The following is a 19,891-nucleotide window of genomic DNA, read 5'->3' as shown; positions in this document are numbered from 1 at the left end:
CCCCTGAAATGACTCCCCTTCTTGCCCTGACGGGACATTTGTTTCTTTCTACATATTTCTGCTGCAAATAGCTCCAACTCTGAACCAGTGTGCGGCCCAGGATGCTAAACGAACCTATGACCCCCCCCCCCCCCTCTTGCAGAGATGAAAGGATCTAAGCTGAGGCCACATTGATTATCACAACACAGCCGCCCCGGTACACTCTGCTGTACATTATACATGGGAAGGAGCACCCTTGTGGCCATTTGCATCTGTTGTAGGAGCTCTTAAAGCCTTTCATCCCACAATACAAATGAGAGATTTAGCCTTTCATCCCTAGATCTACAGTAAAGCCTGAGACGGTGAAAGCAGGCAACCACTTGTTGTGCATATGGACGGAGGAGATGTTTCCGCCTTGTGTTATTCAAAGTTTTATAAAAGCTTGATTTTCATTTTTGGAGCTACCTTTTAAACTGTATTTCTTTTAAAATAGCCAGCCAGCAGCCATATCAGCACGCAGCTACACAACATGCTTTTGAAGGCAGTGAGTCTGCCATCGGAGTGCTATTGTACCCTGATAGGTAGGCTGTGTCACTCACTGTCTGGCTCTTTCTTTATCCTAACAGACTTTATCAGACGGCCCCAAGAGCGGTCTGCAGCAAGTGACAAGATAAACCTGAGATGGATCAGACAGCCACGGGAAGATTTCACCGCCAGCTTTCAGCACGAAACTACACAAACACACACACGTGTTCATCCTTTGCTCATCCAGACATCTCCTCCTCATTAGAGAGCTTAAATCTTATGAAATGTGATGCAAAAAAACAGGAATAAAGCAAACGAAACCACAGGCGGCCCTCATTCACAGATGGGCACACAGCAGCAAGCCCTGACATTCTGGGTAGAGTGTGTGCACAGGTTCATACATGTGCATCCATACTCATGTATGTACAGTGCAGGTTATTTTTGTCCTGACGAGCACGCACACAGACACACACACCAGTTCATGTGTGTATCTCGCGTGTCGCCAGCATTGCTCTATAAATAGCCTAGATTTTATTTAGATGTTGAGAGACGGAGGAAAAACCAAGAGGGCTTTCAAATGAGTTGCCATAGCAACAGGCACGTTCAGGGGGCCCTGCCTGTAAAGGAGGGCAGGATTGGGGAGGGGGTGAAGGCATGAGGCATATCTGCCTCATTTTCTCCTCCTCTCTCTGTCAAAGCAGCGAAGACAGAAGTTTAAGCTTTCAAAAGATATTAAGATGATTAATAGCATGTCGCTCAAACTATAAAAACCAATATCACCGTTGCGCTGCTCCAACTCCTTCCTTTCCTCTATCATATCAACTTGCCTCTTTCATCATCCATCAACCTCATTCTTTCCTCCTTCATCTTTACTCTGCATCCTTTCATCATTTCATCTGCAGATTCTTGCTGTCTGTCTTGCACTAGCACCCTCTGCTGCAAAAGAAATCACCTGGAAGGCTGCAGGGAGATACACCCTGAGTGGATTCAAGAGAGAAAGGAGCAGAGCCTTCACAGACTTCTGTCAAAACTTTTGGACGCTACCTTTCATAATGGCTCAAGCGTTTCCTCGGGCGAGTGCGAAGCCATCCATCTGTGGCCAAGTTGGCGTGATGATGGGACACTTACGCACACAAACACCCATGGAAGAGGGAGAAATGGGGCGTTCATTACGATCGGAGTAAACACAAAGTAGATAGCACTAGAGTGGTCCCAGTTAATTTTCACTGAGGGCCTCTTTGCATCAGCGGTCAACAGAGCAATCCATTGCAAACACTACGGTAGTATACTGGCTCTTGAGATAATGGATGCACATACACACGCATGACACACACACACACACACACACACACACACACACACACACACACACACACACACACACACACACACACACGCACACGGACAGACACACACTCCACTGACAAGCTTGTTCTTAATATCTGTTGGGTAAAGATGCAGGGAAAAACACATTTACATAGAAATGAAATATACAATATGGAAAAGCACAAGATTATAAGCCACTCTCATGGAAAAATGTTCACTTTCTTTCTTTAAACACTTTTTGATTCTGTTCATCAAACACTGAATCTTCAGATTCAACCCCTGCACTCAATTCTGGTAACAGTTGAGGTGAATAATCGGACCTCGTGGGTCATTGGACTCACCTCCCACGCAACAAGAAAGCAAGCGCGAGCACATGGAACAAACACGCCAGCCGCTTCAGTGTACAACGGTACAGAAATGTTTTATTGTGAATGACACATACATTAAGATATACTTAAATTATCCATGCTTTTTTCTTTTGTTTTGTTTATGGAGGGGTTGTAGCGTCTCAAACAAATATGTAACATGGCAGCAAAAGATGAAACTCTCCTTCTGTGCTGACTCAGTAGTATGTCTCCTGCTCCACCCAACCTAGAAACCAAAGTAGACACAATTAGGAATGCCATTTTTTTTCCCTATAGGGGGAGAACGAGTTGTACTTTTGGGGGTTTAAATAAACCTTTAGTGTTGTTTCACCAGAATGATATCACCCATCATGTTGGCTGACAGTGATTTGTAGAATTAAAACCGGATCGGGGAGTGAAATTTGGATGAATCGCAGCCACGACTTTCATGACGATGCCATTAAAAAGATGTGTCCTGAAGGGACGGGAAAGGCTGTGGCATTTCAGTCTCCAGTTTGCTCATGAGATGATAATATCATGAACATGAATGTGTATAATCACCCTGAAAGAAAATGACTAATAGGAGCAGATGCCACTGACCTCAAAAAGATAAAGGAAGACTTGATATTTCATTGGATGCACGTATTATCTAATAATCTTGAATTATTTCCCTCAACTTTGGGCCACATTGACACAAAGATATGGTTCGTTTTGAAATCTACTACACTTATGAGGGTACGCTTACTGTGTCAGTTTTTTCATTTATTTATTGTCTAAGCGATCCCAAAAAATAAATCACAAAACATTTTCTTCCTGCACAGACACAGAAATTCTGATAAAGTGCGTCACTCAAGCATGTTTGTTTTTTTCCCCTATGATGTATTGTTCACAATGAACGAGCATGTTCACTGATCTGTGCGGTGGGGCTCAGATGTGGCAGACACACACACACACACACACACACACACACACACACACACACACACACACACACACACACACACACACACACACACACACACACACACACACACACACACACACACACACACACACAGGTTATGCTCAGCTTCATGGATGGAACGAGGCATTAACAACAACAGAGTTGAGGGTTCAGCTCCCACTGGGCACCGTTCCATCTGCCCAGGTTGTGGCAGCAAGAACAGACATGTGCACACTTGAATTAACAGACAAGCCACACACCTACACACTTGTGATTCTGATTTAAACTGTACGTGTTTAATTTGCACTGTGCGTAGCGCATCGTGATGTCATGATTGACATCAAGAACTGCAGGAGATAGTTATGTCAGTTCTCATTTTCTATTGAATTTGGTGTCTTTCAAGTCCTATTTTGGGTGATTTTTTTACTCACTCCAAGTAAAAAATGCCAAAACTCAATTTGAAATGACCTAATTATTGGGTCAAATACACCTTGAAGTGTGGCATAATTTACAAAAAATGGTTCAAAGTGAGTAAAACACTGGCTCCTTTTAGTTCATCTAAAAGATGAAGATGAGTATCTCACTGTCCAAGTGGCCCTACATCTTCAAACACACAAAAATGGTACAAAAATAAGTAGAAGTCCTACCTCCTGGGTTGCGTCTGAGGATATATCTCCTGCCTTCATCGTAAAGGAAGATGAGCAGGGAGTATGGGAAGCCACAGAACCACCAGCAGGGCCTAAGGTGTTGAGGGACAGACAACGATTGAGTTAAAACTGGAATATGACAACAACAACAAAAGTAAAAGAACTCTTTTCCAGCTTGTTTGAAAGGCTCAGTTAGAAAGTAACACCAGAACAAAGAGTTTTATATAATTATGGTGAGTTAACAGGTCTCTAAAAGCACATGAAAGCTTTGAGAGACAACATTATGCCTCTGAGACGCAGCTAATAGAACGCATTCAAAAGCAGTGTGAGCAAAATAAAGCAGGAAAAATTGGGCTTTTTGGGCTGGAGCTGCAAAATCTGAGTGGCCTCCTGCTAATGCACACTCCAAAACAAAAACACAAACCCCACTGGGACGCAAATGATACTTGCATTTGCAGTCCAGTGGGTTTGATGGCTGTGTCTCATCTTTACAGAGAAAAAGAAGAATCAAACTTTATTAGTAGAGTGCAGTGGGGAAAAAGCACGTTTGCAATACCTCTTCATGCCTCAACAAAGGCAGAAATAAAAAATGAAGAGAAAAGACAAATATGAAGCAGGAAGACAGGAATAGAGACAGGGAACAAGAGTCTTGAGGGATATATGAACCCAGACAAAGAGTGAATAAGGCGAGCTTCGTTCAACATCACAGACTCATGAGTGGGTGATGGGGAGGAGGAAAAGAAGCACTGGGAACTGATGAGAAAGTAGGGAGGAAGAAAGGAGAAGCGAAATAGAAGATAAAAAATAACAAGGAGCAGCAAGGAGATCTCTTGAGCTAATGAGCTTGACATGTCATCGCTGCTTTCTATTTTCTCACTTTGGAAGAACATCTCACCAGAACAGAAGCTCCTGTACTTCATATTAGCTCTTAAGTGGGAATGGCTTCTGACAATAGATGGCATTCTCCTTTTTTTAATATATTGAAGTGAAAAGAGCATCAACTTATATTTTACCCCTGGAAGACTACCAGAAATACAACCTCAAAGGTCTGGCTGCACCTTCTTAATAGTGGATATGAAATCTATGGAAGCAACAAATGAGTCAAGATTTCGAATGAGGCTTTGAAAACGACAAAGGGACAGCTGCCCAAAGCAGCAAATATGAAATAACTGAACTTTATACACAATCTTCCATTGAGAAACTCTCCTGAGAGGCATGTAGGTGTAGGGGAACCTTAGTTTAAGTTCTCTCAGTTTATTTATTTATTAACCTATTGATGATTTTCTGAATGGAAAATCATCGTAGAGGTCCAGAAGTGTGTGTTACTCACTTGAGAGGGAACATTCTGAGGGCAACATCCATGCCTGGGCAGTATGACAGGAAAGCAGCAAGAGCTGTCTCCTCAAACAGTCCGAAGATGAGGATGCGGTTCCTGTTGGAGGAAAAAGACAGTCAGAATAACTCAATAGACAAAAACTTGGATGCAGCGTTTGTCTGTGCTTATGATATGTGGTAGGGGTGTAACAATATATTGTGCCACGAAATTTTGCGATACAAAAACGTCACGATACGTGTCATGGAGGTGACAAACTGTAGCGCAATATTGGGTTATTAATATTAATATATTGTGTTTACTAGTAACGCTGCATCCTATTGGTGCAGCGGGATCGACCACGGCTCTACCTGCTTTTGCGGTCCCGATCACGGGACTCTTGGGGGGTTTTGAGCTCTGAACTTTTACTTATAAGGTGAGCATGAATCAATCTTTTTTATGATGTAAAGATTGTGTCGTCCCCAAAGGTGGTAGTGGGATGAAACGATAATGGGGGTCACCTTACGGCCTCAGGCTGGAGCATGTGAAGCTCTTAGCTCTGGCAGAAGATAAATAACAGTCATGTTGCATTTGGAGTTTGGGTCTTTTCATAGTTTATTTATTTACTTTTACTTAATTTAAGTTGTTAAATTTCTGGAAAAGAAAAAAGTCAAGTCATACATGAGAGAAACTATTCAGTTTGTGGCAAAATATTTGTACTTGTATGAAACTGAAGATGCATAATGCAAACCTGACATTTACTTTTAGTTCAGTTTGTGGAAAATGTTTGGCATGGCTTTCTCTTTAAAACTTAAACAGTTATAAAGCATTACAAACTGTAACTATAGGGCAAACGCACAGTTTTGTTTTGTGTTTTGTGTCTTTCAAATAAAAGACAATTTATTCCAGTCATATGTTCCTCATTCAAGGTTGTTAAAAAAATACTGCTATAATATCGTATCGTTATCTTGACCTCAATATCGTGTATCGTACCGTATCGTGAGATTAGTGTATCGTTACACCCCTAATATCTGGGTTCTGTTTGTATGTGCACATACGTCATTCCCTGCTGCATGACGGAGTTCCTCCTGGTCTTGCAGATGATCAGATCGGCCCACTGGACGATCACAATACTGGCGAAGAAAGCCGTGTGACAGGTGAACTCTACGATCTTTCTGCGCTCATACGTCTGGTGGATGAAAAGAAGCAAACGGATCAGAAACGGCCTCCTTTCCCTGCACTGGAGGTCAAAGCGATTACGAGTAGCTGGAGAGTGACTGACCCACTGCTGTCCGTAGCTGTCTTCCAGGTCATTCATCCACTTGTTGTCCCAGTGCACTCTGATGCCTAGCAGGTCCATGGGGAGGAAACCGTTTTCCGCCAGGATCACAAAGTATGTGAAGAACCCAGCTGTGGCCTGCATCATACCTAACGAAGGGAAAACACGATGAAACTTCAGGAGGTTTTGATTTATCACGGTGCTGTGCTTCACAGTTTTTTACAGAATCCAGTGGACGGATGTGGAAAAGCTCAAATCACTGAATATTACTCACCAATTTGTCCGTAGGCTATACTAATGAGCCTCTCGTTCACCAGTTTGTCTGTTTTGGGGTTTCGGGGCTGTCTCTTCATGATGTCGCTCTCAGCTTTTTCATAAGCCAGGGAGATGGCAGGGACCTGGGAGATTCATAAGGAATTCATTTATAACTCTTAAAAGAGCAGATACGATCTCCTCCAGGCTCACACTGAAGAAAAAAAGGCATGTTTTTTCCCTCTTAATATCATCAAGCAGCTCACCATGTCAGTTCCCAGATCAATACAGAGAATGGTGACGGTTCCCAGAGGCAGAGGGATGTTGGCGATGATGAAGAGGAGGAAGGGGGAGATCTCAGGGATGTTACTGGTCAGAGTGTAGGCGATGGACTTTTTCAAGTTGTCGAAGATCAGACGACCTGACAAATAGAATAACAGAATAAATTAGATAAGCTAAAATGATTTGTTTACTGCATGAACTGTTGCAATTTCTTTCTTTTTTGCACTTTAAATGGATATTGAAAGGCCTGTTTGAGTTATTTATTTCTTAGTTATTTCACAATAATTATTGTGAAATTATTATTTCACTAGTTCAGGGTTTATACTGCAATCCTTATGTTAAATTTAATACCAATTTAATACCTTTTTCACTACCTTCAGATTTTTTTTTTAAAAACTGTCACAACATTAAGTGTTAATCACGGACCTTTTAACATTAATACAGATTATGACCTATAGAACACTATACAGAACAGATTTATAGACTCATTGATGTTGACCAGATGTTTCACATTTATTTCACTTTGTGAATGACAATAAAATAGACTGCTTAAAATGTAAAAGGTAAAAAATAATACCAATTTAAAAAAAAAATAATACCTCTGACAGTGAATTTAACACTTTTAATGGCCTTAAATTTGGCAATTTTCATTTATCACTTTTTAATACGTTTTAAAACCCCGCGGAAACCCTGTAGTTATTTTACAGTCATATAATTCAGGCAACAGCTCAAAAAACATTTTAAATAACACTAAGCCAAATCAATATCGAATCGGATCGAATCGAATCATGATAATCGATTCTGAATATTAAGAATCGGAATCGAATCGATTCTTGACATTTGAATCGATACAAAGCCCTACTCTTCCTCCTTATCTCACCTTCTTCCACTCCAGTAACGATGGAGGCAAAGTTGTCGTCCAGCAGGATCATGTCTGCGGCCTGCTTGGACACGTCGGATCCAGCAATCCCCATGGCAACACCGATGTCTGCTTTCTTCAGAGCTGGAGAGTCGTTCACACCGTCCCCTGTTACAGCCACAATGGCACCCTGCAGAGGCCAGAATCAGCGTTAGGATGTGCACAGAACTCCAGTTTCTTAAACCTCTCAAGCCCTGGTGTTCACCTGTCTCTGGCAACCCTCCACGATAATCAGCTTCTGCTGAGGGGAGGTCCTGGCGAACACGATCTCCGTGTGGTGCTTCAGTATATCGTCCAGATGCTCAACGGTCATCTCTTTCAGTTCCCCACCGTGGACCACACAGGCTTTGGCATCTCTGCAAAGGAAATCACATCTATAATCCCAAATCCTGTTTCCGACAACAGCTTTTTAGATGATCGGGGTATTACAAGTATAAAAACAAAAAAAAAAAAAACTGGGAGAAGGGAAATACTTTTGAAAAAACATTAATCGGATTAGGAGAAAAAAAAAAGTTAAGGAGCCCAATCAAAAAACAGTTGTTGCTGATAAACATAGTGACCTTTCAATAACTGCTCAAAGGAAATTCCTCCCCAGCAAAACAGTACTAGCTCTCAAACTAAACTGCTGACCAGCTCACAGCGTGTAGATTTATTTGTCTGCAGTGAATTGATGTTAAAAGCCTTTTTGGCTGTGTCGACAGGAGAGCCCCGTTAGCCAATACCGATGTAATTTTGTACTTATTAGTGCTGATTTTGGGAGATTTTGACAGAAAGAGCCACAAGTGGTAGAAACTTCACACAGCTGCAACTCATGCATCGCTCTGACAAAAGTGCTAACCTGGGGTTGACTTCTGAAACAGGAACATTCAGGCGGGCGGCGATGTCTTCAACAGTCTCGTTGCCTTCAGAGATGATACCCACACCTTTAGCAATGGCCTTGGCAGTGATTGGATGGTCACCTGTGACCATGATAACCTGAGAAAAAGTACAAAAATAAACCCTTAACCTACAACTTTGAGATGTAAAACATTAAAAAGCTGAGAAGTTCATTTTAATTGAAGGTGTAATTGTGTAAACACAAGTCCCACACCTTGATTCCAGCACTCCTGCATTTGCCAACAGCATCGGGCACTGCAGCACGAGGAGGATCAATCATGGACATGAGGCCGATGAAGCACAGTTTCTCCGTGGGGAAGTTCACCTCATCAGTGTCGAATGCAAAGCCGTCTGGGAACTGGTCGTCAGGCAGGTGGAATTGGCAGAAACCTGGATAAAAACCAGAAGGAAATGCTCATTACAAGTTTTTTCCTTGAGCTTGTAGAACCTGAGCATGTTCCTAGTGACTGGAATTATGTCGTACCCAATACTCTCTCTCCAAGTCCTCCCAGCTCGACGTAGGCGTTCTGGAAAGCATCTTTCATCTCGTCGTCCAGAGGCTGCTCCTTGCCCTGGATCACGATGGTGGAGCAGCGGTCCAGAATCCTCTCTGGGGCTCCCTTCATCACCAGCAGGTGCTTGCTTTCTCCGGAAGTTGTGTTCTTGTGGATGGAGAGCTGTAATGCAACAGAAAAGTTTGGGTCAACAAGCTGATTTTGATGTTACTATTAATGACTGACCCAACGCATATGAATGAACCTGTACACTAGAGGGCAGAAGTGAGCAATTACCGCCACCTTAACGGTTGGAACGCCGTTTTATTTGGGGACAGCGGCCCAAGAGTGGATGGTTTACCTGGTATTTGTTGGTGGAGTTGAATGGGATCTCAGAAACCTTGTGGTACTTGTCTCTCATGCCACCGACGGACCCGCAGCACAGCTCGATACACTTGAGCAAGGCAGCCTCAGAGGCGTCACCGGCCACATCTCTCTGTGGGTTTAAGGGATTGACACAAATCAGGATCATGTCACATTTTGTTTTACATGCAACCTTGCTCATTTAGAATACTGCACGATTTTGTAAATCATCCACATTTAATTTCCCTGAAATGCAGTTTACTGCTCAGTGTTTAAAACAATAAATCAAGGTCTTGCTTTCTTGTGGTAAAGCCTCAGTTGTGCATTTAGGAAAACGCCTTCAGTTAAATTGACTGTGATGCACAATGAAGATAAACTGTGCTTTTTGGCTTAACTTGTACTTGCATCCGAAAATGCTTTTTGCCGAGTCATAATGTTATCCAACTTTTCTCAGTCATCAAGGTTCATCACAGGAACAAATACAACAAATGTCTGAAGGAATGGAGATTTTGCTTGAGGTGATTCCCTCTTTGCATGTTTACAATGAGGTTTAAGAAGTACCCTTGCTGCAAAAGCAAATGCTGATATACTTAGACGTGCGTGCTGCTTTTTACCTTCAGAATGGGAACGTTGCTCTGGTCTGCAAGGAAGACGGCTCGGTTGCAGAGTCCGGCGATCCTGGCCAGAGAGGCCCAGGTGGCTGAGCTCCTGTCGAAGGAGGTGCCGCTCTGGTTCTCCGTGGTGTCGGCCTCGTGGATCTGGTTGTCGAACCACATGTGAGCCACGGTCATCCTGTTCTGGGTCAGGGTACCGGTCTTGTCTGAGCAGATGGTGGAGGTGGAGCCCAGGGTCTCCACAGCTTCCAGGTTCTTCACCAGGCAGTTCTTCTTGGCCATGCGCTTGGCCGTCAGGGTCAGACACACCTGGAGACGGGATTACTCGGATGAGGCTACAGTTGAGTTTGTTTTTGGAAACCACAGTTGTCATGAACACTCAGACTCACAGTGACAGTGGCCAGGAGACCTTCAGGCACGTTGGCGACAATAATACCGATGAGGAAGATAACGGCTTCCAGCCATCCGTATCCAAGGATGAGAGAGAGGACGAAAAAGGACACGCCGAGGAAGACGGCCACACCGGTGATGATGTGGATGAAATGCTCGATCTCAACGGCGATGGGAGTCTTTCCACCATCCAGGCTGGAAGCCAGACAGGCAATACGACCCATGACGGTACGGTCTCCAGTGTTGATGACTATTCCTCTGGCAGTGCCTGAACAGGAAAAAGAATCCACATGATCTAAGCACTCATCAATCAAATGACTGATCTCATTTCTAAAGCATTTAATTAATGCAGCCTATAACGTTTAAAGCTTCATCACTGCAACTTCTAGCTGCTTGTTCAGTACCTTCCACACAGTTGGTGGAGAAGAAAGCAATGTTCCTGGTCTCCAGTGGGTTGTCGTTGGAAAAGTCAGGGGAACGAGTCTGGGGCTCTGATTCACCGGTCAGGGAGGAGTTGTCCACCTGGAAGAAGAAACGGAACAATGCAAAGGACAAATTACAATAATGTTGACCATTATTTGAATTAAAAAATCACGTATTTTAGGTAAAAAGGAACTTAGAGACTGTTTAATGTGTCAGTGACTGCGTTTACATGCAGTCAATAACCATTTTAAAACCTGAATATTAGCAATAACCCGAATTTGCACGGCCATGTAAACACCAATAACCCCTTCGAATAACCCGAATTTGCTCTTATTCGGGTTTTTAAAAACCTGAATATGAACCCTGGGTTACTCCTTTTAAAACCCGAATATTGGGTCATGTAAACACCAAATGGAATATCCCCATCAAACGGAACATGAATTTGTTTTCTGCGCATGCTCTGTTCACAAGGAATCCTGGTCTTTTGAGTCCAGGACGTTCTTATAAACACGAAGAAACCCAAGACCACGCGAGGAGACTAATCACTTCATAAATGTAATGAAGGATATGAACATTTTGGCATTTGTAGACGGTAAAAAGTACGGGGATAGCGAAATTTAAAAGAAGGTGAGCGAAAAGTTGCACAAAGCAGCATTTGTTTTGGATTTGGATACAGGAAGAAGAAGCGGAAATGACGGTAATTGCGTCATGACGTTCTCCACGCGTCGCTGGTTTGATCCAGATATCCCAAATTATTAATCATCATGTATACAGGGATAACCCTGTTTGCTCACGCATGGAAACGGAATATTCCAAATGTTTCAGTAACCGGAATATTAGCAAAACCCGAATTTTGACTGCATGTAAACGTAGTCAGTGATTATTTTAGAACATCTAAAGCGGTTTCAAACCTGTGCTCCCTAAGAGTATTCATTGGGGATTAAAAATAAAACAATTGTGGTGCAGACCTTGCAGCCATGAGCAGAGACGATTCTCAGATCAGCAGGAATCCTGTCTCCACCTTTCACCTCCACTAAATCCCCAGCCACCACGTCCTCTGCGTTGATGCTCATCTTCTCACCATCACGGAGGACCAGAGCTTGCTATAGAATCAAAGATGAAATATATAATTACACAAGTCAAACCAGACGGAAACGTCTAGTTCGGAGTGGAGTGGTAAGTCTCACCTGAGGGACCAGGTTTTTGAAGGATTCCATGATCTTGGAGCTCTTGGCCTCTTGGTAGTAGGAGAAGCAGCCGGTGATGATGACGACAGCAGATAGCACAACACCCAAGTACAACTGTAGTAAAGGAGCAATACTGTTAACCTCTGAAGTTAAGTTAACACTTATAAACCATATATCAAGCTTCTTACATTATCATTTGCCGGTTCGTCTTCTGAGGCAGCCTGAATACCGTAAGCGAGGAAGCAAAGGATTGCACCGATCCACAGCAACATGGAGAAACCACCAAACAACTGGAAAACAAAACAATAGCAGGTTCTGGTTTCACTGGCTGCCACTGATCAGACTTGTTATTTGCATTGTTAACATTTAAATATTCAAATGACTGCCCTCTCAAAAAGAAAGAATTTCAGCCCATGTTAGATCTGACTTTACCTGTCTGCAGAACTTGACCCATTCAGGGGTGGTGGGAGGTGGCGTGAGGGCGTTTGGGCCGTCCCGGGCCAGGATCTCTTTTGCCCTGGAGGAGGACAGACCCTAAAAAGTAACAAGAACAAACAACAAGGAATAAGTGTCAAGGCTGAGTCGCATATTTATCCCTGTCTCATGCAAAATAGATCCGTCTCTCAAGTTTTTTGACCCCTTTTTCTAAATCTGCCTTTGTCCTTGTTTCCTGGAAAGAAACAATAAGAAGGACACGACCATTTCCTGCTGAGCACGTTTCTTTAGTTACAAGGTTCACTGTTATTACCTTGAGAGATGGTGAATTTAAATTCTGTTGCCAGGAAAACAAAAGCAACCACAACCGCAGGAATAAAGAGAACTCGGTTGTTCCACAATTACAGCCGTGTCTTAACAATTACCCCAGCATGAGGCCAATCTCCGCCTGTGATATCTGAAGAGTGTTACCAGTGTGATCATGTTGTAACTACATTATCAGGGAGCAGAGTGTACTTCTACCAAGATAAGGTCCCATTTTCTTACAGTGTATTAGAGTGGACTGGAATTTGGAGCGAAGTGTAACAGAAAGTCCCCCTAGAGGGATACCTGGAGTAAAGGAGGATTTTTTTTTTCTTCCTTAGTAGCGTCAATAAGACCCGTGTTCTTGCGTGAATCAAGCCTTTGTTTTTAGAGCAAACTCAGACGGATCAGATTTCAGCAGATTATAAGCACCAGTCAAGCCTTTGGCCTCTGCAAGGGTGTACAGGGCTGTGTACTATAATGGGATACTGTGTGTACTTGGGGAAACTATGGCAATGCAGCTGAAGAACAGTACTTCTCTGAACATTAAAAAAAAACTAAAATACTTTTTGTTCTCATTTACTTTTGACCTGTGTGCACAACAAAATATTGTGTTTCCATTTTATCTCCTCCAACAGTCGTCTGCGTTGCTCACAACCTTGAAAAACTTTTGCAGAAGTAGCTGTACTATGTAAAGCACAGCCTTCTATTGTAGTGGATTCAGGCACATTTCATATTTGTCTACCTGTAAAACACTGTCTGAACTGCTCATTATTAAACTAGACCAAACTAGTTCTTTTCTTCTGAGGATATTTCTGAAGTGACAACTAAATCAAAAATGGGAGGCTTTTTAAGCAGTGACTGGCTGAACTTTGCATGGTAGTGTTTTTAATTGACATCCTTTGACACATGGTGCACATCTTAAGATAAGACAATGTTGTAAAACCAGTTTGAAAGAGGAACACCCCCAGGGTAGAGGGGGTGGAGTCGACTAGCTGACCGCCCGCCCCCCATAAAATCAGCTTTAAACAGGTTTGGAGGCTGGAAAATTGTAAACATCTACAAAACGAATCCAAAAGAACAAGTCTGATTAGATAGCTCTTCAGGTATGGGTAATAATATATTTTATGGATTATTAAAGGTTTAACATGCTGCTAAATCTTCTGCCTCTGCACTACATTTCTTTCCTACTACTTATAAGTGCAGAATAAATCTGAAAAAGTGTCCCTGCAACGGATGTCTTTGTGTTTTTTACTGTTAGATCTTCCCCGTCTTCCTTCCTTATCTACGTCTGCGAGGCCTGATAATTCCTGCCCAACACGACCTCGCACACGTGGAGTACTCACCCTGCTCAGATCTGTCCCGTATTTTCTGTGAAGTTCATCCAATGTCAACTTGTGATCATCCTATGGAAAGAGGGGAAAAAAATTAATAAAAGGAGAATGAGATTGAGAGACATTGCGTCAAACGAGCCAAAATCCCTTTCGTTTTTAAAAGCGCAGATATTATCTCCTTTGAGGATTAAAGAACGTGTTGGGGCGTCCTCCAGGGAACATAAAGATGATAAAGCAAAATCACCCGTCTGATCGGGATTACGGATGCATGCTGCTCCAAACAGTGTGATTTTAAGATGAGTCAAAGCAAACATTAGAGTAAAAAATAGACTGCTGATTGAAAGCTCGCAGCCAGACACGATGAGCTCAGATATGTATGAACTCATCCTAACTGTCAGCTTGATGTGAGCAAACACACTGTTCAACTTGACACCACACTGACACGCCGGTGTTTGCTCGTGCGTTGGTCATTTATCTGGAGCTCCCACAAGCCGCCCCAACTCATCACATCTGAATTCGGAGTCCATACTAACATTTTTCATCTCTAATTCTTAAATGTCACAGCGAGGAGGAAAGTATAACCACGAGTGCTGCTGCAAATGAACCATCAGAGAGGCGGACACATTCATGAGCCCACACCGTGGTTGGTTTTTTTTCAACTCACGCCTACAGCAAGTGAATGAAAAGACATTTTTTCAAAGTGATTTGGATGATCTGTAATAATATCCCACTCCCACTTATTATGTTGTTGTAACAACAGAGTGTTGTTGTCTTTGTGAAGCCCTCTGTGTAAAGATGCCCACACTGGTTTCTGTGGTGATATGTTGGCTGTGAACATGATAAATGCTTGTTAGGCCTGAAATGCTGCAGAATAAACCTTCAAAGATGCAACAGTTTCAGATGCACAATTGATTCTACTATCTCAGTTTCTAGGTAATTACTTATGCTCGAACATTACGTGAAGGTAAATTGAAGATAATGACTGCGTGAATAAAGTGAATGAGCAGGTTTTTCCCTCTTTGTTTCCCTCCCTGACGGCTCAGATGTATTTCCAGAACCCACTACAAGGATTCAGTGGGTTCAAATTCTAGATGAGTGGTTCAGGGAACACGAGACCTTTTTTTTCTCCAGGCATGACCGCCCACAACTGAGGTTAAAGTCCAGACCTTTAACCCCAGTGAAAATCTCTGGACAAGATTTACTGGAGCGGCAGAAATCTGCCACCATCGATACTTGATCTTGTTGAAAAATCCACGCAACTCTGAGAGGAAATAAATCTTGACATTCCATAAGATTATCAGCAATTATGCCAAAGTGAATCTGCGTGGTGTATATCTGTCATTATTTGGCCAAGTAGTGTATGAGGAAAACATGTTATATCCTGTTATAAGCCTTCTTCTACATTATTTTGATTGTGTATGTAAATTTCAGCTCAATATTACCTGCAAGTTAATAATAATCGACCTCTGCCTTATATTTGTATGCATCACTGATAACAGGTGCATGTTCAGCTGTGCTCTGAACCCGGGCTTAGTTTTCTAGTTGGGTTATTCTTGTGCTTTGATAAGCTGGCAGATACTAAAAGATCATATAGGGTGGTTACTCAGATCAGTGTAAGAGAGACGCAACGTGAAGTGGGCCTAAAATGAAGCTTTTAAAATGAGCCAGAAGTAGCTAGAGATTTTATTTTCAAAGAGAGTACAAATGTTACCCTCTTCTGAACCAGCTAAAAGTCATTCTGGTGTCACAAAACAACATGAACATTAAGACAATTTGTGTCTGAAAATCAGACTGATGAGTCTCAATGTTTCTGCAAACCCAATTTGTAACTGCAGGCAAACTAATGTTTCCTTCAAGAGTTAGCTTCTCCTGATTTAATCTCAAGAGTCATAAATATGCATCTGCATAAACATGTACTGATTCTATGTGTTTGAAATCTTGCATATAAATCCTCTTTGTTATCTTACTGTCATAAACCGTAATCTATTATAAAGTAGTACCATAAAACAACACTTAAAGTCTCCGCAGCCGCTATCGTTTTACTTTATTCCTTTATGAATTATGTAGTTATTTGGTGGTTGATATGTGAAAATAAACCAAGTGTATCAGTGATCTCTGATCTTGTTGGATAATAATAACTGAATGAATGAATAAATAAATGATATTATCAGTTCCTGTCACTCTGTGACAGTTAGATTAGGTTCTTCTAGCATCTAACTTCCCTCTGGCCATTTAAGGGTTGATTTTCAATCTTCCACTACTTAAAGTGTGTATTAATTTTACATCAAGTCAGCCACTGAAAATGTAAAGTCTTCCTCTGTTATTGGACGCCTGGAGTGACATCACATCACATTTCTCTGCGCTCTTCACGGTCAGATGAGAAAAACGGGTGTAATAAAAAGGTTCTGCCCGCCCCCGCCACCGTTAATCGTTATAACAAGAAAGCATATCTAATATGCCGTGGATAATATGTTGTCACATGCCCCAAACTACTGTTGCTTTTTAAAACTTAGCAGCAGACATTTCTTCCCTCTTTCTTATATTCTGACCTCATCTTGATCCTGTTTGGATGGACACACTCTTGGACTAGTTAAGGGAAAAAAAAAGAAATGTGGACTGTGCCTTTTGCTCAATCAAGCTGACTCATTTATATTTAGCATTTTCCATTAGACTTTGTCACATATTATCAAATCAGCGGCTGCTTTATGTTGCTATGAGAATCGCTCTTATTGTCTTTAGCTGGACTTTGGCACCTCCCTTAATTGTATGATCATTAACATGTGGATGGCATCTGCTCTTTGCTTTAACTACTGTTTTACCACTGCTCAATACACAATACGTGATTATTTAACCAGAGTTCAAATCTGATACCTGTGGGCTATCTATAAATGGTAGTAAATCACTTGTGTGAAATGTTTTTTCATCTTAAAGAATTTGTGCAGATACAATCTACACTTTGGAAAGCTCATGAAAGACACCAACCCTTTTTTTTTTGTTTTTTTAAATGGCTGTAACTGATATGCCAAGCAGGGAAGGTCATGGCATACCGGCGATAGTTCCTCCGGCACTGAGGTGCCCTTCAGAGCTGGTAAGACTTTGAGATCTAGTTTAGATGTTCAAAGGACAATATTCATTAATATGTCACCAAGATGTGAGTTTTATTACCTAATAACCTGCAGCGCTCTGTGACCTGCTGGTTGACATTGGGCAGGCATAGTTTTTGCACTCTTAATAGAAAATCTTTAATTAAAAAGATAAAAAGCCATGAAAGTTTGATGTATAAGTCTGATATTTTTAAAGTTAGTTTGAATCCATTCATTATAATTGCAGCAACCAGCTACTTCACTCAATGACCTTGCGAGAGTCATTCATTGGCAACTTTTAAAAGTTCATAATTGTGCAAAATACATGAAAATGAACGTGGCACAAGTAAAATAAGCAACATCTAACACTGTTTTTTCACTAAAGGATCTATGATGTGAGATGAGGGCGGGACCTGGCTCTCCCCCCCTGAGCTGACCTTGTGAAGGACAATATCCTCTGAGAATCGAATGGCTTTGTCCTCAGACGAGCCGCTGCCCAGGTATGACCTTTAGGAAATGCCCTCTACCATAGAAAGAACTTCAGGGAACACCTGAGGGACTTCCTGGGCAGTTTAGGATCACAATACTGCGTATATACGCAATTATTCATCCCTTTCCATTTTCCCACAGTTAACTTGAAGCAAGTTCCTCTCTGATTGCGAGGAAATGATATCAGCAAGATTCATGTTGACCAAAAGCTGACGCCAGTGGAAATGAGCCAGCTCTGTCTACTGTACAGCAATATACAGACTCTGTAAACGTCTATACACTCCAGCATGCAGTGATAAAAGCATACTTGTGAGCAGGACTAAATAAATAACGCAGTGAAAGCAAAAGGATAATAGATGTTCATAACTTGTGCCAGAATGAGCACTTCTTTTGACTCTGTCACCATAATAAGCACCACGTAGAAGTTAATTACAGCTGTGAAGTCGTGAATAACATGAGGCAGCACATGCAGGAACATAAGTAGTGATCTTCGTGAAATGCAGGGCAGATAGTTACACCTCATGTGACTCCCCATACGGTTTCTCGCAGCTGTGACTGTATCATTTCTGTGACCAATGGTAATGACAATGACTGTTAACATAACCTGAGTAAGACTCCTACGTATGAAGAAATCCATGCGAGTGGAGATCAAGGTTTAACTTCACGGGCGCAGCGTAGAGGTAAAGGCCCACTCAAATATTAAATGGACTTATCGTGTACTCACCAGGTCCACTTCTTTTTTCAGATCGTCCATATCCTTCTTCTCTTTCGCCTTCTTTCCTTTCTTATCCATTTTTTCTGAGGTTGGCGCCGGTTTGTAATCATCTTTCCCTCTCTGGATTGAAGAAAAAGTAAGAGAAAATGAGCCTCAACACTTGTGGGAAAGTGGCTCTGAAGTTTCCTCTTCTGTTCTTTGAGTAAGTGCAAAAAGCGCCGTCCACTTTACTGTTCAAACATTGCTGTCAAATCACACGTTAATCATTGTTGGAAAAGACCCAGAGAACTACCACTGTAAAAGTTAGATGACTGAAGTGCTGCAGCTAAAAAAGGTTGAGTGGCAGATTTCAGACCTGACATTGCAATAATGTCCGGCTGCTGTCGAGCTCAACCAATAACTTGTGACTAAACTTATACAACACTGGCTTAATACTCTCAGAAACCAGGCCAAACTTGTGACAAAGTTCCAGTACTTACTCCTAGCCCCATGGTTGCGGTGTCAGTCTGAGAGCAGTCAATCCAATTGTCTTTTTAAATTGAAATTTCCCTACTCCGCCTGCCTCTCTCTCTCTCTCTCTCTCTCTCTCTCTCTCTCTCACGCACACACACACTCACACACTCTCTGCAACTCTCAGCCCTGTTGTCTTCCCCACTCCGAGAGCAGAGAAGATCAGTTTCCCTGGCATTAGCATACGCTTATAAGCAGCAGGAGCTCTACCTGCCCGAGGGAGGAGCTTGGGGGAAGGGAGGTGAAACCCGACAGGTGAGTAGCAAAGTTGAGGAGGGGGGGGGGGGGGGTTACTGGAGTACAAACAAAAGGGGAGGAGTAGCTCTTTCTCAACTTCCTTCTCCTGCCTCCTTTCGTCTTGTTTCACTCTCTCGTTCCAGACATTTAAAACAAATGGCTTTTTTTTTATGAAGGTGGTTTGCTGCTCCAGCACTTTTGTGGGCAGAGACGCTCGCATGAATCGCCGTGTTCACTATCTCAGTCTCTTTGTGCGCCGAGTTTACAATGCAAACAGGCGCGATGAGAAAGAGAGAAGAAAGACAAGATAGTGGAGAAGTGAATGTGAGACGATGAGAGAGAGATAAAGCCACAACTTGAAAATGTTAAAGTCCACTTCTAAAGGTGGCTGATTGCATTGATTGAGCAGAAACCTATACCAACAAAGAGCGAGAGCACGGAGGGTGAGAAGCTGCTAAACACTGATTTATTTCACCCTGTGAGTTGACAGGAATAAAAAAAAAGAAAAAGAAGCAGGCTGGACAAAAGGGTAGCTCATAGCAAAGATAACTTGAGGAATGTAAAGGGAGTAATCCACTGAAACCTCAGAGCCTTCAGCTCAGCTGTCAGAGGTCAGTGTGCCCTGTGCAA

At 42.3% G+C, this 19,891-nt stretch overlaps 1 protein-coding gene across 1 annotated transcript; it reads right to left on the bottom strand.

Moving 5' to 3' along the window:
• Positions 1-2,225: 2,225 nt before the first annotated feature.
• Positions 2,226-19,150, bottom strand: LOC133425177 (sodium/potassium-transporting ATPase subunit alpha-1). Its single transcript, XM_061715870.1, has 23 exons — positions 18,994-19,150; positions 18,524-18,634; positions 14,240-14,299; positions 12,588-12,689; positions 12,344-12,445; positions 12,156-12,269; positions 11,937-12,071; positions 10,950-11,067; positions 10,545-10,813; positions 10,156-10,464; positions 9,540-9,674; positions 9,169-9,361; positions 8,899-9,074; positions 8,647-8,783; positions 8,014-8,164; positions 7,770-7,938; positions 6,874-7,028; positions 6,630-6,753; positions 6,359-6,504; positions 6,135-6,265; positions 5,095-5,196; positions 3,765-3,856; positions 2,226-2,421 (listed from the first exon to the last, which is right to left on the bottom strand). Exons 1-23 carry the CDS (start codon positions 19,003-19,005, stop codon positions 2,393-2,395), a joined length of 3,072 nt encoding a protein of 1,023 aa, XP_061571854.1. The 5' UTR covers positions 19,006-19,150; the 3' UTR covers positions 2,226-2,392.
• Between the last annotated feature and the right edge of the window lie 741 nt (positions 19,151-19,891).

This window comes from Cololabis saira, chromosome 24, assembly GCF_033807715.1.
Source record: "Cololabis saira isolate AMF1-May2022 chromosome 24, fColSai1.1, whole genome shotgun sequence".
Lineage (NCBI taxonomy): Eukaryota > Metazoa > Chordata > Actinopteri > Beloniformes > Belonidae > Cololabis > Cololabis saira.
Note: the sequence above shows the minus strand (reverse complement) of the source record. Positions and strands in the feature narration are given on the sequence as shown.

Excerpts from the sequence above, each read along its gene's own strand:
- LOC133425177 (XM_061715870.1), bottom strand. Across the intron at positions 9,675-10,155 it reads GCAACGTTCCCATTCTGAAG|AGAGATGTGGCCGGTGACGC; the intron begins GTAAAAAGCAGC and ends TTAAACCCACAG. Across the intron at positions 6,754-6,873 it reads TTGATCTGGGAACTGACATG|GTCCCTGCCATCTCCCTGGC; the intron begins GTGAGCTGCTTG and ends TGAATCTCCCAG.